Raw genomic sequence first — 25,823 nt, 5'->3', positions numbered from 1 at the left:
CACCCCCAGGGTCTGTGTGGGCCTGGGAGAGAGCAGGGTGTACAGGCGAGAGCGGACAGTGGCTGGGCCAGGCGGGGAGGCAGAGACTGGTGGGCCCCAGGGCTTCTCGGAGCTGCTGGAACAAAGGAGCACAGACTTGGGGGCTTTAACCAGCACAGACCTATTACCTGGTAGTTCTGGAAGACAGAAGCCCAGAGTGGGTCCCGCGGGACCCAGATCAAGGTACCAGCAGGTCTGGGTTCCTGTCTGGAGGCTCCAGAAGGAATCCATTCCTGCTTTCCTGGCTCCCGGAGCTCCCACAGGGGCTTGCGGCCCCTTCCTCACAGTGCCCCGACCTCAGCTCCCACCTCTGTCGTCCCTCTGCAGGAGCCAGAGGCAGGCAGCATGGCGGGCGGGGCCTGGGAGGCCCCAGCAGAGAGGCCGACCTTGTGCCTGAGCAGCACGTGCCGGCAGGAGGCTGGGAAGGCCACGGCCTCTCTGCTCCGGGCCTCATCCCCATGGAGGCGGGTGAGGGCTGGGACCATGGGTTTGTGGCCGCCGTGGCTGGAGCAGCAGAGGAGGCAGGCCCGGGAGGCTGTGGACAGGAACTGGGCTGGGCTGTTGGCCAGATGGACCAGAGGTTGCTGTGGTGGGACCGGCCACAGGGACCAGAACCCTGGCCAGGCCTCTTGTGGCTCTGGGAGCTCAGCGGCTCTCCAGGGCGAGGGCGGCGGCCTGGTGTTGTGAGCACCTGATGGCTCGAAGCAGAACCAAAGGAAGATCCTGGGGCCTGGTGGAAAGGAAGGGGAGGTGGGCCAGGAAGCCATCCCACCCCCACTGGGACCCCCCCCAAGAGGAGCCTCGGTCCCTGTGCAAGGCCCAGCCGGGCAGGAAGTGGGGGGCGTCCCAGAGAGGGGAGCCCGGGGCTCCCCGGTGAGAGGGCTGCCAAGTTCCCTAAGGCTGGGCTCAGTCCTGAGGGGTGTCCCCAACCATGCTCCCTGGTGCTGTCCAGAAAGGACCGAATGTCCTCGCCCCACGGTCGGAGTGCCCGGCCCCGGGGGAGTTCAGGCCCTGGTGAGCCCAGCACATTCCAGCTGTGTGTCCGTGGGAGAGTCCCGGAAAAGAAAGCCAAGGCTGCCCACCCCCACACTCGCCATGGTGCTGGGCACGGGGCGTGAGGACCCTCAGCGAGGGGGTGTCCCCTGGTAGGGGACGTGGACTTCCCTTCCTCGTCCTGTGTCCCATTCCCAACTCTAGGCAAGCCCCTCCACAGCTCTGACCCAGAGAAGACCTTGCACCGGCCTGTGCAGCCCATCTGCCTGGAGACACTGCTGTCCTGAGGCTCAGGGTCCTGGCGTCACCCCGGGCAGCGCACAGAGCCGGGCTGTCGGCCAGCCCAGTTGAATGAGCGGGTCTGCAGCAAGCTGGGGTCGGGCTGGCCCCCCAGCCTGGGCATCCGGCTGTGGCACCATCTCTTTGGAAGAAGCTTCTAGAAGCTCTGCCCTTGGGCCTCTTCTGCCCACCTCCCAGCGCCTAGTCTTCTGACTGAAAAGCAGTTTTGGGGGCGAGGGGGTCTCACTCTGCCTAAGGTCCCTGGGCTGCCATGGCAACCTCTCACAGACATCACCACCTGGATGGCCGTTTGCCTGGACCTGTAGGCACCCGAGCTGGGAGGCCAGCCTCCAGCCCCTTCCCAAAACATCCCCTTCCTGAGCCGTCCTGGCTGCCCCGGGTGTGTGTGTGCACGTGTAGGCGAGCAGGCCCCCTGTCCCTGCCTCTGGGCCGTGGCCGAGGCCCCACCGCTGCACAGCCCCGTCTCTGGCAGCGTCGAGGGGGCCGTGGCAGGGCAGCGAGCACATCAAGGGCTTTGGTTTTGGGGAAGAAGACCAGGTTCACATTCCAGATTTTTGTCCTTCAGGGTCTTGAGATTAGAGCAAGCCAAGAGTCTGAGATGTGTTTGCCCCAAAGACGGCTCACGGCCACTAGCCCCATGTCTAGGCACCGTTCTAGAAATTGGGCTGTCAGCAGGCAGAGCCACCCTCCTGCTGCAGGGGAGGGGGTGGGCTGGTCCTGCCTCACGGGTGGGAGTGGGGGGCGGCCGGCGGGGGGGGGTCTCTCCATAGTCCTCACCGTGGCGTCCCCGTATATCCAAACCCAGGCCTGCACGGCTCCATCCGACCCCAGGGCAGAGGGCCCCCATGGTGAAGCCCCCCGTGCCCAGAGCGGCCTCCCCGCCCATCCCTCCCAGGCGCCCGCGGGGCCCTCTGTGCCGGACTCGGGACGCCCGCCCCAGCGGCGGGCAGACTCCCGGCTGGGCCGCCTCGCAGACCTCGCCTGGCCCCTTCCCTCCTGTGCCAAGGCCCCGAGGTGATGCGGACGGACGGGTGTTACAGCTGGGAGCGGGCAGAGGGGCCCGCGGCACCAGTTGCTTCCGACGGGGCCCGAGGGGCGTCTGACCTTTCCGGCCACGGGGCAGCAGTTGCGTGAGCGTGAACAATCAGCCCAGTGTGCGAGGCACAAGCGGCCTTTTCTTCCCCGCCAGGCCAGCGCGCACAGCTCCCAGCCTGGCTTCCCTTGAACAAACATATTTATTGTGGCCGCCGCCGAGGGCCTCGCCTCACAGCCGGAGCCCGGGGGCCTCCGTCCCACCCACCGGGGCCCAGGGAGGGGACCCCTGCCCTGGCGGTCTCCCCCACCGGGTCCCCGGCCCTGCAGGCCCCAGCCTCATTGTGCCCCAGGCAGGGAGGCTCCAGTCGCCCCCCCACCCCCTCCCCAGAGACTGCTGGCGCTCCCGAGGGGACTCTGTGACTGTGACCACCCACGGGCAGCGCGCCAGCTGCTGAGCCACAGGCGCGGGGGAGGGGTCTCAGAGGCAGCCACACCTGAGCCCGCCCCCCACTCTCCCTCCCCCGGGGCCTCAGGTTCCTCCTCAGTAAGATGGGAAGCATCAGCAGGACAGCCCTGCCCAGCAGCCAGACTGGGGAGCCCCCTGCCCGCCCCTCCTGGGCCCTGTTCCTCGTGCTGTTCTGGGCTGCTGCCCCCCACATCCTGCAGGATGCCTCAGGAGGGGGAGGGGCTCCTGGGCGCTCCTGAGTGCTGGGGTCAGCCCCACTCCGGCTCGCAGACCATCACAGGGCCTCCCGCTGCAGCCCCCTGGCCTTGCTCTGCCTCGGCCCCCCTATCTGCTCCCCCGTCCTCCCCACCACAGGCAGATCTGGGCTCTCTGCGCATGCCCCAGGACCCTGGGTGACCTCTGTTCAGCAGACATGTCCTGGCTCAGAGGTGTGGGCCGGCCGTGAGGACCACACGAGGTAGGGCAGTACCCCCAGCTCACCAGCAGCCCTTGGGGAAGGGGAGGCAGGGAGGCCTTGGGCGTCAGCAGAGAAGGGCCAGAGGCCAGGGAAGCCCCGGAGGGAGGGGCCGGAACGGGCGCCCTCTCTCCCTCCCCTCGCTGACCTGTGGCAGCTCCGCTAGCTGAACCACAGACCCACCAGAGGCAGAGGCCACAGGGCCACAGGAGGCAGGAGACTTCCAGGCCCAGGGAATTGGAGAGACAAGAAGGTCAGGACAGGAAGGGACCTGAAGGGCAGAGTCCAGACGCCCTCCCTGTCCTGAGCCCCGGCCTCCAGAGCTCAGGCCCCCCGGGGCTCACCTGTCCTCCAGGGGGCTCAGGCCAGATCCCTGGGTCATCCCGACTCCCCCCCCCCCCCCCCCCGCCGAGTCCAAAGAGTGCCTCCTCCTGCTAGGGACCCTGCTCCCGCAGACCCTTCGGGCACCGTCTCATCCCTCCCCCCACTCCCATCTCAGGCTATAGCCCTATCGCTCCCACTGACCCCAGGGTCTTGGCACGTGCTGTTCCCTCTGCCCCACCCTGGGCGGTTTTCTCCGCTCACAGACATGCGCACACACTCCTCACTGACTAAGTCCTGTTTAGTCTTCTCGCCTCATCTGTCGCTTGCCCTGAGATGCCTCCATGGACAAGCCCCTTGTGGGCTTCTCCATCTTGGCCTCATCGTGTAGAGTTTCTGGTCTCTGATCACGTGCACTGGGGGGCTAGTCTCACGCATGGATCCCCCTGAGAGTTGGGGTAGGGGGTCCCTGGCAGGGGAAGTCACTGCTCTGGCCCCGGGGTCTCCGGATGTGTGCGTGAGAGTCCTGAATGAACGTTTGGGAAGCAAGCGAACGAGAAATCACACGGGCCTGAGCGAGAGAGGGCTGGCAGCTTTCAGAACCGGAAAGCAGCTCGGTCAGGCCAGAGCCCCGGCCCACAGTGTGCTGGGCAGGGGGGCCGAGAAGGGCCGTGATCCCGCCCAGGCCAGTGGACTTCGCTCCAGGTGGAGGGCCGGGAAGCAGTGGGTCACGGCCCTGCCGGCCACCACGGGCTGAGGAGAGGGTGACCCGGAGTCCAAGGCTGAGCAGTAGGCTTGGCTCGGGCCCCGGCGCGGGGAGCAGGGCCCGGTGGTTAGGGTGGAGGCCGGCTCACCGGCAGGTACCATGGGGGCCATGGACGCCACGGTCAGGCTCCTCCATGGGGAGACAGCAGGGATGTCCCTGAAGCGAGGACCGCCAGAGAAGGAGCAGGCCTTACTGTGGGGGCTCCCTGGCGAGCCCCAGGTCCCAGGTGTGCTGTCCTGGCTGAGCATCTCTGGCCGGGCACAGGGAGCTGGCAGTTCTAGAAGCTACTCTGGAGTGCTCTGCCGGCAGGAGCTGTGTGTTCCCAGGCAAGGTGCCGCCACTTCCAGCCTCGGTTTCCCCCCACAGTGAAGTAGGGACTTCACTCCCCATTTGGGTCTGGGTGTGCGGTCCCCCATGAAAGGCGTCATGGTCTGAGCTTCAGAACAAGGGCCCCTGGGCTGTGGACAAAGCTGTGGTCCCCCGGCCCCAGGCAGGAACCACCAAAAAGGGAAGGCCCCATGGAGACATAGCATGCTGGGGGCGGCCACACGTATGGGTTCCCTTCCTCACTGTCACCTGTCCCGGGGCACCTGGCTTCCTCCGAACTCTGCAGTGCACAGCTTCTGTGGCTGGGGCGGGGTCTGGACGCAGGACAGCAGCAAGAAGGCAAGGGGTGTTCAGCTGTCCCCCTTGATCACCGCCTCCAAGGGGAGATGCTGGGAGAGGGCCAGCCGCGGCACGAGGACGCCCGGGCGCCGGGGGCGAGGGGACAGGCCCGAGAGGCGCGTAGGCTCCTGCCACCTGAGGCCCGTGCTCTGGGACCGGCGACCTGGGCCACCCCCTCCTGCCTTCCCTGCGCAGCCCGTGTGCCTCCTCCAGCCTTGTCCAGAGCACCCCCAGCACCGCCCGCCTCGCTCCCTCCTCACCCTGCCTCTGACCTCAGCCTCGCAGGTCGGGGGCGCCCAGCACCCCACCCCCACCGCCATCATCCCTCCTGCAGAAATGCTGTCCCTTCCTCCCTCCGTAAGCAGATCCCATCCTGGGTCCGAGGCCCGGCCGGCCCTCCCCGCCCTCCTCGGCTGTTCCGCAGGTCCCTGTGTGAGCTAGCGGCCGCATCAGTCGGCTCAGGCCGTCGTAACAAACACCGCAGATGCTCCCTGTCCCCTGTGCCAGAGGCCAACCCCTGGGATGCGGGGGCGGGCAGGGCAGGTCCCCCCAAGGCCTCTCCCCTCGTGTGCGGACGGCCGTGCTCCCTCTGGGTCCTCGTGGGCTCATCCCTCCGTGCATGTCTGTTTCCTGATGTCTTCTTCCTGTAAGGACTCTGGTCACACGGGATCAGGGTCACCCCGGGGGCCTCATGGTACCTTGATTTTCTCCCTAAAGGCCCAGATACGGCAACATTCTGAGGCAGGGTGGCATGGACGGGAGAAGCCCACCCCATTTCTTCAAGGTCTAGAGGCCCACCACTGGCAAAGAGGTGATCTCTGCCCCGGGGCAGGGGGGCTTGTGAGCTGCCCAGGGCTGGTGCTGGGCAGGGTGGTCCCTGTGCACCCCAGGTGCCAAAGAGCGGCTCCCTGGCGGGCCAGCCCTCCTGCCTGCCCCGGGGCTCCCCCAGTGCCCCTCCTGAATGCAGGCTTCCATGTCCCCCATCCTGGGGCTGCTGGGATTGGGACAGACTGACGTCCCATTCTAGCTCCCGGGACTACGTAGGACTGAGGAGCACTGAGACTGGGGAAGTACTGGGTACTTGTGAGTACTGAGAACCTGGACAGGAGGGGGGCCTTGAGTCTTAAAATCCCTGAGCATCCGGGGGATGGTGGGGGGGACCCAGGGAACGGCAGAGTAAGAACAGCCTTGAGTTTCCCCGGAAGCCCTGGGCTTGTGAGCACGATGATCCCGGGGAGCCCTGGGGTCAGAGGCCAGCGGCTGTCCTTGGAACGCTGGGCCGCCGGGGAGCAGGAATTGGGGTCAGGGGCTCCAGCTGCAAGCTACCTGGAGCGGAGGCCCCTAGCTTGGACCTGGGAGGTGGTGGTCCATGTGAAGTCCCCGCCGTGGCCATCTCCTGGTCCCTGAGCTACAGGCTTCCTAACCCCACCCGGCCCCTTCCAGGGGCCCCTCTGTGTGCTCTCACGGGGCCAGCCCTGCGGGGCAGGGGATGTGGGCGTGCCTGGGAGCAAAGAGCAGCCTCCCGGGGCATCAGCCACCTGCACAGGGCGGCCTCGGGGGGCTCCTGAGCCACGCCCAGGGCTGGTGCCTGCACCGGGTAGGGTGGGGCCACTGGACAATGACCCAGTACCCGTGAGATGCTAGAGGCAGGGTCCCCAGGAGGGGTGCCGTGGGGTGAGTTCAGGTAGGGCACAAAGGGGAGGTCTCGGGCCCCTCTGCCGCTGCTGTGTGGGTGGAGGTCCAGAGCCCCACACCTGGTCTCCCCCTGCATATCCACCGCATAGTGGGGGAGCAGGCCCAGGCCCCCCGGGGCGGCCCCGCAGGCCTGCCGGATGCCGAGAGCGGGAGCCGACTCCTGGACCCATCAGCTGGCAAACTGACTCCCGGGGCTATAACGTTCTTGTTTTAAAAAATCAGTATATTAGCTTAATTTTATAGATTTCACAAGTGCTACTTGAAAATAAAAATATCCCAACTACATTTATGATCCCAGCATGAATCCGCCTGACTCCATCTGGTGAAGAGCCTTCGTGTAAAGCGCCGGCGAGCCCGCGTGCCTGCTCGGCCCCAGCAGGCTATAAAGCGCAGCGGGTTGGTCCGGACTGGAGGGCGCGGGGCACCGGGAAGGCTCCGTCGCTCTGCGTCTCCTCGCCGCTGTAGGGTCGGAGGCTGGCCTTGAGGGGAGTCGACAGGCACCTGATGGGGGGACAGCCAGCCTGTTGCACATCTTTACGAGCCGCGCCTACAGCCGCGGTCAAAACCCATGGAAGCCAGCTGGGGTGGGGGGGGCACAGGGGTTGGCTCTCACTCCATCCAGAGGAAGGATGTTCCGGGGCCTTCTCAGGGGTCAGAGGGGAACCACGTTAGCCTCCCATGGCGGGGGGCAGTGTCCCAGCCTGACTTTGACCAATGGCCTGTGGTCAGTGTGGGAAACAACTCAAAACGAAGAAGCTGAGCAAGGAACCCTTCAAACAGCAGGGACAGGAGGGGGTGAAAGCAGGGGGCAGGAGGGAGCCCCCAGGCAGGGGAGGCTAGGATCTGGGGTGGAGGCCCTCACAGCAGGCTCCTAGGCCAAGTGGTGGGCAGCAGTGTGGTCACGAGGCCGGGGTGATCAGGGAGGGCTCCCTGAGGAGGTGACGTTTGCAATGAACGTGACAAGAGAAGCAGAAGGCTCCCCCTCCCCACTTCCAGCCTGAAGGCCAGAGTGACACATGACGGGGGTCAGGGACACCAGTGCCTGTGGATCTGCTTCAGACATTCCCGGGGTCTCTGCTCCCCTTCTGGCCGGGGTGGGGGGGGGGGGGTGCGGTGCAGAGACCCAGCCAAAGCTGTGGGCGGAGTCTGCAGCCAAGAGTCCAGAGGAGGCCAGCCTCTGCTCACCCCAGCCCCACAGGGTCCCCAGTGAGTGGGAGGCCCTGGGGCTTGGCCTGGAAGGGGCCTACGTGACTTCCAAGTGTGTGTGTGCCTTGGTGGGGGGGGGGGGCTGTCATGTTCCCAGGGGCCCCAGCTGGGCCGGGGTCCTCTGAACAGACCACACTCCGGGCTCCGGGCACCCAGACCCCGGAGAGGATGGTCCTTCTCCAGCCCCAGCTTCTGCACGCCGGTCGGCCACAGGAATCCAGAACAGCCCGCAAGGGGGGCTGTAACCGGACGCTGGGCCAGCCCTGTTGTTCCAGGTGCGGACTGGGTGCCACGGCCAGGGGGGCGGGCACAGCCTGGGCTGCCACTCAACAGCTGGCCCACCGTCCACCTTTTTCAGCATGGACTTCCCTGCCGTCTCCTCGTCCCTGAGAAGCAGGGCTGACACCAGCCTGCCCTCCTGGGTGACCGCAAGGGACAAACCATGGGAGCAGCAGGGCCCCTCCCCAGGCTGGAGAGGTGACCTGTGTCCATGGTGGGGGGTGCGTGATCCCATCCCACACTTGTAGCTGCCCAGGCTCCGGGAGGTGGGTGGCAGGTCCAGGGTCCCTTGAGCTGACGCAGGATTCAGCCCAAGACCTCAGGCTCCGGACACGGGGCCCCTTCCCGCCTGTTGTCCTGTTGGAGGCCCGTGTTGGTCCCCTGTGGCTACTGTGACAAATTACCAACTTCGGTGGCTCGGGACAGTACAGACTATTCATCCCTCAGTTCTGGGGGTCACAACCGTGTCAGCGCGCTGAAGTCAGGGTGTGGCCCGGCTGGGCTTTTCCCCGCATCCTGCGGCTGTGGGCCCCGTCCTCTGTCCGTGTGGGCAGCCCAGGCCGGCTGAGCATCCTTGCCCGGCGTCTCTCTGACCTTCTGCACAGAGTCACCTCTCCTCCTCCGACTTTACCCCTCCTGCCACAGGCCGTGCAAGGATCCTCGTGATTGCAGATAACCCAGCGGAATCTCCCACGTCAGGATCACCTGCTCGGCAAACCTCATTCCTTCGGCAGCCTTTCCCCCCAGCTGCGGAGTCGAATCTGTCCCTGGGCGCCAGGGCACGGGACGTGGGCATCTTTGGGGGCCATTGTCCAGCTCAGCATGGAGCCCTAGGGTCCCCCTGCAGCCCCCCCGAGGGCCGCCTTGGGCTATGCTGCCTCAGATGGGAATTGAAGGACCTCGGACCCTCAGAGACCAGGGCATGGAGGCGGCTCTCAGGGAGAGGCCGGGTCCCCGGGAGCTAAGGAGGGACACGGCTCGCTGGCAGGTCCTAGCCCTCCTCCTCTTAGCCTCCTCCATTACTGACAAAACGTTCCAGAACGTGCTGTGTCTTGCCTGCAGTCACCACCTTATTGCTGTGAGAGGAGGTCCTGGGCCATAGAATATGCCAGGCTTCGCGAAGGAGCAGCCGGCTTTGGGCACACCGACAGCGGGGGCCCACTGTCCAGCTGGGGTCCCTTCCAGGGACGACCCCGTCTCCCCGCTCAGCCCCACGCGCTGGGCAGGTCCAGGGCCCCCCAGAGGCCCCTGGCGGCTCCCCTCCGGCCACTTCATCACCTCCTGGGACTCTGGTCTCGAGTGTGTCCTCACCGTTCACTGTTGCAGTGAATGGTGCTGGGCACCATGACGTTGTTGGGTTTTTTACACTAAAAGGCAAAAGGAAGAAAAATGAGCTCTAGAACCAGGCTCTCCCGCCCTGGCCTGCACTCAAAGCCGGTAGAGGTTTTGCACAGAGTGGTCGTCCTCTCGTGCCGCAGCAGGAACCCCAGCTGGGCCCCACACTGGCTGGAGCCCCCCATGATGGGCAGAGCGGCCTGGAGCCGGGCCTGCGGGTTCCTGGGGCTCAGACACCCTTGGGGGGTGGCCGGTGGCCTTGGGGGCTGTGGTCCCCACGGAGGAGCGGGGCCTGGTGTGGCCATGTGCAGTGCCCCCCCCCCCCACCCTTTCTAGGGGCAGTTTGCACTTTGCGGCTAGATCAGAGGCAACATGCCACGGCGGGGGAGGGGGTGTTTACTGATTTGGCATTTCTGCTGGGGATGCTCTGTGTTTGTCCAGGCTCTGTCCTGCCAGGTCCTCGGGAGCTCTGCAAACAAGAGCCCCGGGAGGGAAGGAGGCCTCCCCTCCCCTCACTGCTCCAGGGGGCCACCGGGGCCTCCTGTCTGAGTAAATGCAAGCCGGCCCAACCAAGGGCCTTGGGGCCCTGAGGGGACGGAGGGAGGAAGCCCACAGCTTTGAGGCCTCCGGGTGGGTCTGGGGGCCAAACACACGCGGCTCCGCAGTTCCCATCACAGATGGGCCCTCAGGGGTCGGCGATGGTTTGTCCCTTCGTGTTCCGGGAGAGTGCTCCCTGCCCAAACCCGAAGGTGGGGTCTCCCGATTTCCAGCAGAAGTGCAGCCCTCCAGCAGCACGAAACGGACCGGAGCCCCCTATGACGTTTGAGAGGGAGGGGGACGTTCTTACCGGTCACTCGGGGACAACCGGTGTGGCCAGCAAACATGGACAAACAGGCACCCTCGCAAAAGCCTGTGTATCCTTCCACTAGACCCGTGGCTCCCTGGGCTCCCCCTCGCCATATGGGGGCCAATCTTTGTCTCCAGGGTCTCCCAGCCCCAAGACTCCGTGGTCCTCGAGTGGGGGAGGTCTGGGGCTCGGGCTTCCACCTTCCGTGGGTCATCTGACCTCACTCCTCTTGAAGTGTTCTTGCCCTCCAGGACCTGGCCTCTCACCCTCTCTCAGGGGCTGACCTCGAGGTTGAAATAAGTCTGGCCCTTGCCTGGCACTCAGGTCTCAGGTGGCAGATCCCTTGCGGTCCGTCTGTCCTCAACCCCCTCCGAGCTCCTTCTCAGGGCCGGGAGGGAGGGTCCCAGAGGAGAGCAGCCTCCCTGACCTTCTTTTGCTGTCTACGCGGCTGGGCCCCAGGGCTCTGCATACCGTGGTGCTCAAGGGGGGAGTAGAGCTGGAGTTTCCTAACCGACACCCCCTGCCCACCGTGTCCACCCCACGGCCCTCTCCCAGACGCCCTTCGGAAAGTGCCTAGCACACTCTGGCCACAGCCCACATGCCAGGCTCTTCTCCCTGGCGGACCAGACCCGAGTGCCCACACGCACCACGTCCTGTGATGTTCTCCACTCGCTGATTCTACTCTGTCTTACGGAATTCTATGTTATTGATAATAGGGGTACATATGTCTGTGCTTGTCATAAGATATCATGTGTGCATAGAAAATGAACCATCAAGAAAATGTGGGATATAACAATGGTTATTACTATTATTAGTTTAGTTACTTGTAACAATTCTCGTGGCCTGTGGTTTGGACTTCCCGTTCCGGCCCACCTGTTCCCCCGTCAGGACACCTGCCCCCCCCCAGGACCCCGCGGGGCCAGCCAGGTGGGTGTTGTGGTGGTGAACGGGCGAAGTTCATGGGCCCAAGGGCGCGCGCACAGAGGTGGACTCGTCTCTGGTGGCGACTTTCACCCGAAAGTCTGGGAAGATTCTGTGCGGGTGCTTCGGGTCGAACGGCAGCGAGGCTCAGAAGGTGCTGCCGGGGTTCCGGAGAGTTCTGTGCTCGGCTCCCCCCATGGAAGGGCCTTGAAGTCCTTTTCCACCTAAACGAGAAAGCCTGGAAGTTCTAGATACTCGCAGGGCTGTGGTGGTGCAGACGGGACTTTGGTCTACACGGCAGGGTTAGGCAATCAGTCCACATGAGTAGTTTTGGGGTTAAGACGGCGTGTCGTGGGTGGCCGTGGATCAGATTCCCCCACCTGGGGGCTCTGTCCAAGCTCTTGGACCATCGGCCACCCACGGCCCAAGTGTGCAGAGACCCCGGCCACTTGTCCCCAGCAGCGGCCGGTGCTGCCTGTTCAGCCTACAAACCGCCTCAGGAAAGGAATGTTACCCGTGGCCGGTCCTTCCAGAGGGACAGGATGTTTTAGGGGAAATCACACAGGTGTCCTCACAAGACATCAGCTGCAGGCCCGCCCTGGTCGGCCGGGAGACCCGCCCCTGCGTGTTCTCACCCGCCCCTGACTCCCCTGCCCCCAGGCCTGGGCTCTGGGCCCCGGGCGCCTGCCCTGCTCTGTGTACCCGCAGCCCCTCCTCCGCTGGGTCTTCCATCGAAGATCCAATGTGTGTCCCCTTCTGGGACACACCACTGCTCCTCCAAACCATGAGCCCAGCATGCGGGGGGCACTTCTGGGGCCCCCAAGGGCCATCGCCTTCTGCGGCAGACCCACCCTGACCCGCAGGGGAGCGGAAGGCCGCTGGGCGTGTGAGCGGTCCCCCCTCCTACTCACTGAGAGCCCCTCCCTGGAGCCCTGGGGTTGAGGGACCAGGGATGGGAAGGAATGGGAAGACAAGGGACCAAGGTCCCAGCTCTCTGTTCAAGGAAGTGCGGGCACAGGCCTGTCACCGTCCATCAGCACAGCACGTCGTGCAGCCAGCAAGGAGCCCCCGGGGACTCGGCCAGAAACTGCAGCCTGCATCCCTCCTGCTTAGGTCACGGGTCGAAGCACGTGTTTCCTCCAGAGCAGAAGACAACACCTCGCTCGGATGTGAGCACTGGGACCTTCCCAGGAAAGAAGGTTCTGGGCCAGGCTGACCCCAGACGGGCTCCTCACCTGGGGAGCCCCTTGGGACAGCTGAGTTCACGTAGCTTCTTCTGGGCCTGGGGAGCAGAGCATGCCCTTGTCTCCCACTCCAGGCCTGACGAGCCTCTGACACCCGCAGGTGCTTTGGGGGCCCCCCGCGGAGGCCAGTCCGTGCGACAGCTTAGAGCCGCTCCTGGGCACAGGGCCCGAGCACGTGTGCTCGACCTGCCCTCGCTGTGGCATTGTCACTGCAGATCCTGTCACCCACCATCCAGGCCCCGTCCCAGACCCTGAAGATACAGATTTCCACAGAAGAGACACAGGCTCACCCACAGAGCTTAGGATTTTCCCAGGAGCGCGGCAGGGAGGAAGGAGTTTCTACAAGCAGAGGCGGGGTCCCGGCGGGCAGCCCCGTGGCTCGGGGGAACCGTCCATGAGTGACATTGCAAATGGGGACCCAACCCCCACGTCCGCCTCTGGCCTCACTGCCCGTCGGTCAGGAGATACTCTCCTGTGTCTTCTCACTTCAGTTCTAAGGCACCTTCTGCCACGTAGGGCTCCGTCCCTTCCAGGGTGCCGGCCGGGGAGCCCGTCCCGTGTCCCTCCCAGCAGCAGCCCCCACCTCCCAGCCTCTCCAGCCCGTCTCTTAGGGGCGGGGGGGGGCAACATCATCTTTGCGGCCAGCCCCGTCCCCAAGATCACGAGGAGCGTGACCGGGGTCCCTCCTCTGCACCAGTGGTCTCGTTTCCGGGGGACACGCCAGTGCCCCGGGGACCTGCTGCTTTGGTTTGCAAAGAGGCCCCATCGCCCCGCACGTGACCTCTGTTAAAGTTTGACTTGCTTGTTCCGGACATTTGTTCCTTCACGGGGACATTATTAAGTTCCTTAATTTCAATAGGAAGTTTGCTTGGGGTCGCATGGATTTACAGGCTGAACGTGGGGGAAATGGAAACTCGGATCGTGTTCTCTGGCCCCAGAGTCAAGGCGTCTCTCTGAGCGGCTCGGGTCATCTCCTGAGTCCTCCCCTGCGGTCTGGGAGCGCGGCGAGGGGCCTCCTCTCACGGGGGGCTGCTTTATGACCCCTGACAACGCCCCTTCTCTGGGCCAGTTGGGCACTGATTTCCCTCGGAGCTTCTTGCTGGGGTGGAAGAGGCTGGCCTTCCCTGGCCACCACGGGACACGTTTGTCACTTGCAATAATTGATCTGTTGGCCTTGCTGATTTCTTAAGTGGACGATCTTATCAGCTGCAGATAAGGACCGTTTTCTCTCCCAGCCCTCGTGCCTCCATCTTTCTTTTCTTTGGCCGTAAGTGGACTCTGCCGGACGCAGCGTGGGGCCCCTTGGCGGCCCTGTCTTAGGGAGGTCTTCCTAGAAATTAATAAGTGACGGACACGAATGGAAGCGTCTCCTCCACGGCTGGGATGCCTTGCCCTGGCTTTCAGTCTCCAACTTGACCGAATTAAGGAAGTTCCTTTCCAGTCCCACGCATTGGGAATTTTCATTTAACTTTGGAACTTTAAGAAACGCCGTCTGTACCAAGGGCTTGTGAACACCTGCCTCCTATTTTGGTATGGGCCGTAGGAAAGGTTGGAAAAAACAAGAGATCACTAATAGTTCGGTGACAGCCAAGTCCTGATGTTCTGCGAGGCCGGCGGATGCGGCGGCCAGCCCCGGGCAGCCCCTGCGTCCCGAGCACAGCGGCGGCCTGTGAGGTGCACACACGCACTCGCTCCACGGCCAGTCTCGGCACACGGGGCCCAGCCATCAGCCCTGTCTCGTGCCCCCTTGCCCAGCCCGTCCTGGCACCGCCGATCCTTCCCACCATGGGCCGTGCCCTGCTCGGGGGGCTGGCAGCCGTGGGACACCGAGACCCAACCTGACGTGGTCGGGGTGCAGGCCTCGCTTGTCCTCGGACGCCGGGCTCCCCGAGCTCACGCTCGGCGCGCAGTCGGGCCGATCTGCTGGCTCTTCCCTTCTCCCCCCAGCCATGCTCCTGCCCGGCCTCACCTGGCTGCGGTGCCACCAGAGCTCACGGTGGTCCTGTGGTCAAGGCCGGGCCGGGTGACAGTGCCTGTCTTACAGAGCGGGAGCCAGAGGCCGGGGCAGTTTGTAGAACAGATTTCAAATTACGGGGAGATGATGAGCATCTCGCGGAGAGCTCTCTCATGCCTCCTCCCCGACCTTCCCCTGCTAACACATGGGTCAGGACAGAGCGTCGGGCACATCCAACGCACCGCTGGAGGGACGCCATGGCTGACTCGAGTCCCTTCTTCCTTCAGATTTCCCGGTTCTCCCATCCTGTTTCTGTCTCAGGGTCCTTTCCAGGACCCCACCTGCCATGCAGCCACCATGTCTCCCTCGACCCCTCTGGGCCGTGACAGTTTCTGAATGTCCTTGTTTTTGACGACCTTGATGGTTTTGAGGAGGACGAGTTGGGTGTTTTGCAGGACGAGCATGCACTCAGACAGCCTGCGGGCTTGTGGGTCTTGGGGAGGAAGCCCGCAGAGGGGACCCACCCTTCTGCCTCAGCCTGACAGGCACACACCTGATGGATGTGTCCCTCGGGTGTGGCCATGCGTCCCATGCCCATGGCGCTGGCCTGGACCACCCTGTCCAGGGCGCACCCGACAGGTGTCTCTGCTCTGCCTTGGCTCCTCTTCTCTCTTCCCCCTTGTCTATGTGGACCCGCCCGGGTTTGGCTCTGGGGTCCTAGATCAGCCGGCTGACCCCCAAGAGCCCCCGGGGTGGGCAGATTCAGGAAGAGACCCTCGGGAGAACGAGGCCCGGCCTTCGCTCAGATCAGAGCCGTGCCCTGGCGTGGGGGGCGGGGGAGCCGGGCCGCAGACGGAGTGTCAGGCCAGACGTGGGAATCCGCACATGGCCCCTTCTCAAAGGCGGGTGCTGTCCCCGGGGCCCCCGCGGGGTCCTTGGGCCTCTTTCATCGGGCACATCCGAGCCTCGCCTGGCCCATGGTGGAAGTGCAAATCTAATTAGTCTGGCATCGAGCCCGTCTTAAAAGTATTAACAGAGCCTTAAACTGTGCTGTTGGACGGGGATGAAGAAACACCCCAGCGAGGAATTACCGGATGGTGACAAAGCCCCAATTTATTAGTCTTCTGCAACGGGGGCTGTGCGAAGGGCGTTCATTACTTTAATGGGACTTATTTTGCTTCGTTGCCCAAAGTAATTGGTTTATTAACCTCTCCTTTCCTTTGGGGGGAGGGAAAGGCGGAGGGCCGAGTGGTGGCCCCGGGAGAGCCCTGCCCCGCGCTCTGCCCCCAGCCCCACACGCCTGACCGGCCGCGGCCCAGCCCCCACCCGCCCCCCCCCCCCCGCCCCCGGCGGCGGCAGCACCCTGTCCCCGCTGGCCTGGGCCGGAGCAGCCCTGCGCCGTGGCCTTGCTCTTGCGCGGCTGAGCGCTCGCTGTGGGTCAGGCGCCGGGAATGCAGCCGTGAGAAAAACAGGGCCTCAAGGACTCTGCTGGGGCCCCACACAGGCGCCCCCGCAGAAAGTTACACAGTTTCGGGGAGGCGCAGGCCCGAGGCCAGAGCGGGCAGGGCAGGCAAGAGGACAGGGCAGCAGGGACGTGAGCCGGGGGGGGGGGGGGCAGGGCAGCCAGGCAAGTGGGCATGGCGGGGAGGGGGGGCAGGGGACAGAGCGCACAGGGCAGGCCAAGCTGGAGGCAGGTGACTTCCCCAGCCTCCATCCGATAGCACTGATAAGGTCCGCATCTCAGAAACTGCCCCAGCTTCTTCCCAACCCCCCACAGGAGGATTCTCGGGGAAGGCTGCTCAGGCCTGGGGCGCTGCACACGGTATCTGATCTGTAGAAATCGGCATGAGACCCGTGCTCGGCCCCTGGGCCTGGGTGAGAGGGCAGCTCAACCCTCCCGGACACCCAGCACTGTCCTCGCCAGCCCCGGGCGGCCCCCCGCTCGACAAGAATGACCCTTGCCCTGACCCCCAGCTCAGGATGGGGCCGTCCCCTTGTGTCCCGAGACCCAGGGTGGGGAGAGGAGAAAGTGCCCTCTGGACGCAGGCCGAGCCGGCACCCGCCCCCCACGACGGACCCCAGGCTGCCTCGTTCTTGGCGCAGATCCTGGGGGAGGGGTCGTGTGTGTGTGTGTGTGTGTGTGTGTGTGTGTGTGTGTGTTGAGGGCGTGTGGGGTCCTGAGGGATCACCCTGCACGCACCTCGCCCCAGGGGAGTTGAAGGCCCGACTAGAGGCCTCGCAGAGGCCTGGGGCCCAGAGCCCCGTACCGGTATCACCAGAAGCCCTGGCCGGTCCCTCGCTGGGGCTCTGTGTCGTCACCTGCCACATGAGAGGGACACACAAAGCCTTCACCGTGAGCCTCGGGGGCTGAGATCTCCAGCCCCCCCCCCCCCCACTGTGAGCTCCTCTCCTGGCAGTTGTCACTTTGTCCCTGGGTTCGGCAGGGTGCTGAGGGGCCAGCCCTCGGCCCTCTGTGCTGTGTCAGACATGGGCTAATTGGCCAGCTGCAGGGGGAGGCCTGCAGAGCAGGGCGAGCGGTGTGGGCTGTGCTGAGCAAGTGCTTGGGAGATCCAGAGCAGGCCCGGCGCCCCTGGGTTAGGGTGAAGGGGGCTCCAGCAGGAAGGAGGCTCAGGGCCCAGGCAGCACAGAGACCCCAGCTTAGCCACATAACCCCCAACCTGGGGGCCCGTGCGCTGAGCACGCTGGCAGGACGGGTGAGCGGACGCCGAGTCTCCAGGAGGTGCGGGTTTTACGAAAGCAAAACGGCCTGAAAGTCAGGCCGGGACTGCAGGGCCTGGGGCTTCCAGGTGGAGGACAGCAGGGGATGAGGGGTCTTTGAGAGGCCCCGGGTGGGGTCAGGTGACGAGGAGGACGGGAGGTGAGCAGAGACCACATCCCCAGAACCCGTGCGGTGTCTCCCAGTCTGGCGGGAACAGGCAGTCTGGAGGCGGGTGGCTCTGCCCACCCCAGCCCTGCTGGCTTCCTTCTGAGGAGTGGGAGTAAGGGAATCGGGGCACCGCGCACTCGAACGCCCAGGGTCGGGCTTCCAGTAGGTGCCTGGGGCTCATGCAGGGGGAGGTGGGGTGGGGAAGGCCAGGCAGGGGCCGTCATGCCCGTGTCTCGCTGGGATGCCGAGGACCCCACCCAAGGTTTGGTGGGTCCAGAGTCCAGCTGTCTGGAGAAGGGCATGGCCTTGGACCCAGGACTGTGGTCATGGCAGCTTGGGATGCAGCTTGGGGCACGTGGGTGGCCCGGCAGGTGAGAGAATCTGGAGGTGGGGGAGAGAGGCAGTGTCCCAGAGGGGCTCTGTCCTCAGACACAGGAGTCTCACCCCCAGGGCCCCCCGGCAGACCACTCCCTTCACCAAGTCCTCCATCGTGGTACTGGGAGGCTAGGAAGGGCGCCCACGGGCCGTGAGAGTCCCACGCCAGCTGTGGGGCGACTTGCGAGGAGGAGGGTGGGGGCCTCCCTTCTGCAAGGTGGGGCCGGCTCTGCCCCTCCTGAGGGGCCCCAGAGGGCCTGGCAGAACCTCCTGGTTCCGGACCCCCAGGGCTCACCTAGCCCGCGAGCCCCTGCTGCCCGCATCCACGTGGGCAGCAGATGGGAGCTTGGAGGAGGGCTTGAGAGAAGCCCACAGTGGGCGAGGTCTCTGCGTCCTGCCCAGGGAGCGCGGGCGTCTGCGGCGGCGCTGGCCGGGGCCGGGGCATCTGGAAGGAAGTGCACACAAATCACTTTTCTAGAAGAAAATCAGTGAGAAGCCCATGTAATTCTTCTTAGACATGAGGGGTTTTCTTCCCTTGTTTTAATCAACAAGTCCCCAGTAAGTCATTCCAGCAAGGCCATTACCCACGGCTCATAATCTCCCGGGGCTGCGGGCGAATCGGGACCCCCTGGCTCTTTCGCTGAAAACACTTTTCTTGTTTTCTTTCTCCAGCGTGCTGGAAGCAGGCCAGCTCGCCGGTTCCATTAACTTAATGAGGGCTGACAGTCTGCAACAAACGTCCCTCATAATCTTCCCGGGATTTAAATGGGGTCCTCCCAGCCGCCCGCTCACACCCAACCCTTTCCTCTGTCTGCACGCCCAGCCCCTCCCGGGGACAGAGGCGGCACAAAGATGCGTTTCTTTGCCGGCTCCTTCCTGGGACCTGCACGGGCAGCATCGGGCTTTCAGGCCAACGTCCCCCTGGGGGCGCGAGGACCCTGCTGCCCACCCCAGAGAGCCCAGAGCCTGGCCACCGTGCCTTCTTGGGAGCTCGGAGCTGCGTGGCCGTGCCAGCCCCGGGGCTCCGTGTCCCTGCAAGGCCACGTCCTGGTTATGACACAGCCTGGTCCATACTGGCTGTGGGGTCTCTGGCCGCAGAAGCCGTGGGACTTTCCGGAACCAGACACGGCCCAGCCTGGGAACGGGTGTGGGGTTCTCGCGAGTCCCCCTCTGAGCTCCCATCTCCCATCCCTTGCTTCCAAGGGGACCCTCAGGCTCTTGGGAGGAAACAGACCCCAGCACTTGGGAGAGGCCCCGGGTCACAGGCCAGAGCCGCGGGGTCCCACCCCCAGGAACCCTCCCCTGGTGGGGGGACTTGGGGGCAGCGGGGAGGGTGTGATGCACACACTTTCCGGAGCTGCCCGTCCAGGGTCACGCCCCGCTCGGCCCCTTGCACCCTGTGACGTTTGGTGGGGCCACAGACGATGCTGTCCGCGTCGTCGGCCACCCCTGTGCGCCCCCTGTTGCCCTCACTTGGACCATCAGCCACACCGGCTCTCTGTCCGTGACCCCTTCCCTCCCCGGGGGTCCTCCTGCCGGCCGCCATCTCTCCCCCTCCTCTCCCTACATGATGTCCCTTCTCCAGGCCGGCTGCCGTCCTGCGGTCCCTGTCCCTGCTTCGGCCCGGGTGGGGGCAGGGCCATTCAGGGTTGGGGCGTCCCCGGCAGGGGTCACATTCCTGCCCAGCTGGTGTCGTCTCCCCAGGAAGCCCCCTGCCCCCTGCCAGCTTCCCCCCCCATCTTCGAGCTCCCAGGGCAAGGTGGGTGGCAGGGGACGGCCCCCACTTGGGGTCTCTGTGCTGTGCGCCCAAGCACCGCCACGTGGCACCGCTCTGGGACTCCCTGTTCTGCACCCCAAGTCCTGAGAGGCCACACAAGGCGGGGCCTGCTCCTTCCTCGTCCCGCTCCTACCAGAGGCCCTGCTCTCAGCGGATGCCTGGGCCCCGGGGGGAGGCGTGTGGACTCGCCGTGGGCTGCCCTGAACTGTGCCGAGTTGGAGGGACCTGCGTTTCCCGAGCTCCGCGAGCTGGGTGGAAGCGGGGTGGACCGGAGCTCCCCGGGGCCAGGTTAAGGTGGGAGGTTGCGGTGAGTGGCTCATGAGTGTGAACTGTGTCGGGTGGTCTCGGGAGGCACAGTAGGAAGCCCCGATCTTGGGGAAACAGAATGCGTTCCTTTCCCTTGGTTCTGGGACGTGTTGAGGCGAGTTCCCCTTGCCAAATCTGTCTTGGTCACCTGTCCTGAGGTCCTCGAGGAATTTTACTGCCAACCGGGGCCCGCATGGGATCGCTCCGATTTCTGGATCATCGGTATGAAAACAATCTTACAACAACCTCGGAGCCCTGTACATGTGGTGACTCGTGATGCAGTGATCCAAGGGGACAGGACCGCATGTCACCCCGCTCCCCGCCCGGAGCGCCTGCATCCCGTGTGTCTGTCCAGGCACGTCGTGAGAGGGCCACGGACCACCCTCAGAGTCTGGACGTCACTGGGCAGGCAATAGGGGGCCATGGCAGGATTTGGGGTGGGGCAGGGGGTGTCACAGATGTGCGATTTGTCTCTTGGCCGAGGAAGGCCCCCATGGCAGCCACACCGTGGTCCACGGGTTGGAAGGGAGAGGCACAGCCAGACTGGGGAGTTCGGAGGCCTCCGCCCGGGGAGGGAGCTGTGTTGCTGAGGCTGCCTGCCCGGGGCCCTGAGCCCCCCAACAAAGAACCCCAAAGAGGGCCATGCCCTGGGCAAAGCTGGGTGTGTTCCCCTGCCTTCCTGTCCACCAGAGAAGCACCCAGCCCCTCTGGGCGCCTCCCCAGCTCCTGCTCTCAGGAGCGGCCTGGGACACTCTCCACACCCCCGTATTCACAGGATGGAACGCCCACCACCACCGCCTAGTTTTAGAACATTCTCATCACCCCCAAAAGCAGCCCAGTGCCCCTGAGCGGTCGCCCCCCCCTCCCCTGGGAAGAAAACATGAATCAGCTTTCTGTCTCCAAGATCTCGTGTGTTCAGAGACGTTCACCCAGGCTGTGTCCTCTCACTTCATGGGCTGGTCTTGGGGTTCACATACGTCATGGCAGGACTCAGGGAGGGCAGAGAAGTCTGTGGGCCCAGTGTGCCCCCCGCCAAGGCAGTGAACCCTCAGGCACAAGAGGAGGTAAAACCAAAGGACTTGCATCTCCGAACCAGGGCGTCCAGCCGCGGGGAGCCATTCCGCTCGGGACACGGGGCTTTGAGCCCAAGGCCCACTCAGCAGCTCGGTTTCCACGGCTTCCTGAGGGCCTGGGGGCGGTGGGGGCAGGGCCGAGCTGCCCCTGTCCCCGCTCCTGGTCTGCGCCCACGTCTCGAGGCCCGAGCCCCGTGCCAGGCCCCCTTGGTCCACAGAGAAGGGGGCCGCACGTTCAGGCCTTCCTGCCCCAGACGTGGGGGCCATGGGGGCTCCGGGGAGGAGGGTGAGGGGCTCCTGCCGTGGGCGCGACGGCAGCCCCCAGCATGGAAAGGCTTTGAGGACGGGGCAGGGGGTTTGCAGTGGGAGGAGAGCCCGGCAGCGTGCCCCCCACCTCGCCTGGCTGGGCCCTCTCCCCCTGTGGTGGCTCTGCCTGGAGGTGGTCATGGTGGGCTGCCTCCAGAGCCACCACGGGTCAGCTCAGGGGCAGCAGAAGACAGTGTCCCGAGTGCCCCCTGTTTCACCTGACCTCAGAGCACAGTGGCTTCTCTGACCTAGGCAGGGCCATGCCCGGGGAGGCTGCTGGTTCCAATTACTGGGATTGCACAACTGGGGCCCACGGGATACTGTTTGTGAAGTCACCTGACTGGGCCGTGGACTTTCCCGCCTGTACCCGGAGCCGCAGGCAGGAGCTGCCCCAGAGGGCAGGTCACGGGGTGGAGGGGGGCAGGTACTGCAGGGCCCAGGTGGAGGGCATGTGGACACAGAGCCCAGCACGGGCTGGGGGAGGCCTGGACACCCACCCCCACAGATGGGAATCTGAGCCCGGCAGGAGTGTGACCCGGCTCCCTTGGGGACAGACCCTTGTCCCTCAAGCCACGTCCCACCGGCAGCCTGAGTGGTGCTGGGGGTTCCCCTGGGAGTCCCAGATGTACGGGAGGCCAGGCCGGGAGGAGGCCCCGCTGTGGCAGGTCAGGCCCGGGGGTGCCACACATCTGAGCATGAGACTTGGCACTACGGCAGACGGAGAGACTCGTCCCCCGTCTTGGCTCCGTCCCCTGTGAGATGTGGGCGTGGCTGACCACAGCCTCCCCGTCGTCCCGAGGTTAAAATCAGTGAGGGTAGTGCCCTCCTGGCATCGCGTGGGGCGGCAGGAGGCGCCTGGTCCGTCGGCGCTCTGGCCTGGGAATGAGAGGCAGACCACGGAGAAAGGAGAAAGACAGGACAAGGGATGCTGGACCCGTAGGTTGTTTTTCCTAAAGAAGGCAACCTCTGTGGGAAGGCCTATGAGAAGGAGAGAGACTAGAACCTCCCCCTCCACCAGGCCCCACAGCGAGTCCCCGTCCGCAGGCTTGTGCGGAAAGCTTCCTTGGTGATTTGGCATACCAGCCTCGGAGGGGTTTCAGGGACACGCCCGGCCCTGGGACCCACAGGAAGCGGGTGCTCTTGCCTTCAGTGTGGTGACGCCAGGGACAGCACCAGACATGACTGACCAGGGTGGCAGATGGTCTTTGAGTTTGAACTGAGAGGTTCCTCCCCCAGGCCCCTCAGGCCTCTGGGAGACTCAAAGCCTGGTTAACAGAGATGTTCCCACAGCCCCACGAGGGGTCCTGGGTGTAGACCTTCAGAGACAGTCAGCACAGGGCTTGGCCTCAGGCTGTGCCAGGGACAGCAGCCTGTCTCAGACGAGGGGGGGGGGGCTCTCCGCTCTCTGTTTCAGTCATTTCCAGTCACTGCTGTTAATTCCCTCCCGTCTGCTTGCTTGGGGCTGGTGTCTTTCTAGTTTTTGGGTAGCAACTGAGATCACTGGTTTGAGACCTTCCATTTGTGTTAGCGGAATCTTGGAATGCTACAAATTACCCTCTAAGAGCTGCTTTAGCTGCACCCCTTGAGTTTTGATATGTCTTGTCTTCCTTTTTTGTTCAGCTTGAGATGTTCGCCTGTGGCTGGAAGGGTCTGTGCTGTGCAAGTGTGCCAGAATCGGGGAGAAGGCCAGCTGGGCCAGGTGTATTCTTACAGGAAGGTCTTTAACTACCCCTTCGGTACCTTTAGTAGTTGCAAGCTTGGTTGAGACAGTTTATCCCATCTTTAGTCAGTTCTAGGGAGTTAGAATTTTTTCTAGGAATGTACCCAATCCTCTCGAGGTTTTACAAAGTTGTTGGCATATAGTTGTTGAGAATATTCTTGATCATCATCGATCTTATCCCTATTGGTGGTCAATTCTAACTTAATTGGTACTGTTTTTATTTGACCCTGTCTCAGTCAATCTTACCAGAGTTTTTCCTGGGTTGTTAGTTTTTTTTTTTTTTTTTTTTTTTTTTTAAGAACCAAGTTCTGCTGCATTTAGATTTTCCAGTAAGACTTTCATGAAAGGAACGCGCTACCACACTCCAGACACTCCACGCTATGCGGATGTCGATGCGTTTCTTCCTGCTTGATCGATAGACTTACTGTAACTCCGGTAAAAACCCCAACAGGTTTTCTCATGGGACTTCTGCAGAGACAAGAGGAATCGACCTTCTCGAGGAAGCAGGGGAAGCCTTTCCCTCCAGGCATCAGGACCCCGTGCGAGGCTGGGATGTGGGTGTTAGCGTCGACCCTCCGCCCGGGGGACCGAGCGGGGAGCCCCGGTAGGCAGCTCTGGGCTGTGCCGACCGCAGCCTCGGGGTTATCCGCGAGGGAAGACGTGAAGAAGCCCCTCACCCCGCGGACATCAGCTCAGAAACAATCCTCCCAACTCTCAGAACACGCAGGCTCCTTAGTATCTTCCGGACCTCGGCTTCGGAGCTCTTTCTTGGTCGGGACCCCAGTGCGTTGGCGAGGACAGAGAAAAACGGAGAAAGTTGTTGCGAAAGAGTAAGAGCTTCTTTCCCTCAAAATGTGCCCACAAGGCGGAGATGTGATGTGAAACCGGGATTCGCCTGCGTTGCTGGTGTCGTGGCAATCCATTACCCCAAACCTCGTGGCTTCGGGCCGCCACGTTCATGGCCTCTGGGTGCACAGATTCGCAGTCGGACGCAGTCGGACGGGTCCGAAAGGGGTCGTGGGGCTGGTCGCTCCTGGCAGGGGAGCCATCGCCCGGCCCCATCCGGCTCCAGGGACACCTACCCCGTCAGCCAGCGGCCCCGTCTTCCTCCTGCACAGCCGAGCGGCTGCCCTCGTCGGGCCACAGCTCCCTCTAGCCACAGCTGAGGAATTTCTCCTCTTCTAAGGGTTCCAGCACCTCATGAGCCCGGGCGGAGAACCCAGAATAATCTCTCCATCTCACAGTGCTTAATCTCAGTCGTATCTCTGGTCCCGTCGCCTCATAAGGTAGCCTGGTCACAGGTTCTAGGCCTAGGACATTGCTCAGCTTTTTCCACCTGCCCTGGGAGCGGGTCTTCCCCGCACGCAAACTGACAGAGAACGGGTAGGGGGGCCCCTGGGGGGGGTTTCAGTCGGTGAAGCGTCTGCCTTCAGCTCCGGTCACGACCTCAGTGTCTGGGGATTGAGCCCCGCTTCAGGCTCCATGCTTAGCGGGAATCTGCTCCTCCTTCTGCCTGCCCCTCCCCTGCTTGTGCCCCGGTCCTCTCTCAAATAAATACTTAAAAAAAAAAAAAAAAAAAGTGGTGGGTAGGTACGTAGACATTACAGACGACTTACGTCTAACTCATCTGGAAGAGCCCACGTGAGCCCAACAGAGACGTGGCCCGAGACATGCTCCGCGTTCCCGGCGGAGCGAGTGCCCGGGGCCAGCTGGAGCATGAAGGCCCATTTCACACTCGTTTTGTTGGTGTGAGCGAGGAAGGCCGAGGGGTGCAGACGGCGCTGTGGGGGCTCAGGGTCTGCCACACTGCTGGGGGATGTGCACGGTGACGTCAGACGTCCCCGGAGGGCAGCCCAGCCCGGCACCCAACCTGCAGCCTCAGCACCTCGCGGGGCCCAGGACCCGAGGGTGTCCTGCAGGGGTCCCCAGGCCTCCATCCTGTCACCTGTCCACCTGCTGTGTTGTGTCAGAGCCACCAGAAAGGGGCACGAGGCCTCCCCCCTTCTTGGGCCAAGCCCAGCCCAGAGAGAAGGGGAAACCCTCCCCGAATGGAGCCGGACAGGCCCGTCCCTGGCAGAACGCTGGAGTGGTCCCCAGCCTGGTCTTTGGTTTGAGCACAGCCGGGTCTGTGGGGGCTGAGCACAGGCCTGGCCAGTGAGGGCCTCCCCCTGAGGGGCGCTGGAGCCCCAGCCCTCCACCGCTCCCACGGCACTGCAGGTGATTGAAAAGAGGCAGGGACGTGTGGCTGGGTGACGTCCCCTCCCGTCTCCGGCCTGGGTGAGGGGCTTCGAAGGGCCAGCCGCCCCCAGCCCAGCAGGGGAACCTGCATCCAGGCCTTCTGGAGCGGCAGCTAGGCCTCCGAGCCCGGGCTCTTGCGCAAATGCGCACCCATGTGTGTGTGTGAGTGCGGGTGTCGGCTGCGTGCCCTCCTGCCCGGACGTGTGCTCTTAGTGCCTGCCACGTGGGTGCCGGGGTCCAGACTGACACCAGGCTGGCCTGTGCGTCTGCGGATCCCTGTCCCGCTGTCCCCGGGCTCACCCACTCTGTCCTGGGGTGCACCCCCGGAACCTTGGGCAGAAAGCCAAGAGGGCTGGGGTGACCGATGGGCCCCTGTGTTGGGACCGAACTCCAGCTGGCTCTGCCGCCGAGCCAACGTCACCTGCAGATCAGAGGGGTCACCCGGCATTGGGGCGGAGCCTGCCACTGGCGGGTCCTCCCTCAGGCTCCACCCATCGCCACCGAGGCTGCCCACACCCAGACATAGGCAAGGCTAGGGTCCCCTCAGGTCCTGAAGGTCCCCCAGAGCGGTCACACCCCCATCCTCTCCCTGCTGTATTGTCAGCACCGTGGAGGCGCAG

General features: G+C 64.1%; 1 protein-coding gene across 9 annotated transcripts in view; it reads left to right on the top strand.

Moving 5' to 3' along the window:
* KCNQ1 (potassium voltage-gated channel subfamily Q member 1) overlaps positions 1–25,823 on the top strand; it is a 308,703-nt gene that overhangs the window by 200,832 nt on the left and 82,048 nt on the right. Inside the window, exon 12 of one of the 9 annotated variants that reach the window (XM_059150999.1) lies at positions 23,417–24,451. The exons of the other annotated variants lie outside the window; for them this stretch is intronic. Within the exon in view, the coding sequence (XP_059006982.1) occupies positions 23,417–23,573 (157 nt within the window). The 3' untranslated portion in view covers positions 23,574–24,451. Of the gene's footprint in view, positions 1–23,416; positions 24,452–25,823 lie in introns of those variants that run through there. 9 annotated transcript variants of the gene reach the window in all.

The sequence above is a fragment of the Mustela lutreola genome, chromosome 1 (genome assembly GCF_030435805.1).
Source record: "Mustela lutreola isolate mMusLut2 chromosome 1, mMusLut2.pri, whole genome shotgun sequence".
Classification (NCBI taxonomy): domain Eukaryota; kingdom Metazoa; phylum Chordata; class Mammalia; order Carnivora; family Mustelidae; genus Mustela; species Mustela lutreola.
The sequence above is the reverse complement of the archived record's forward strand: the minus strand, read 5'-3'. Positions and strand labels throughout refer to the sequence as shown.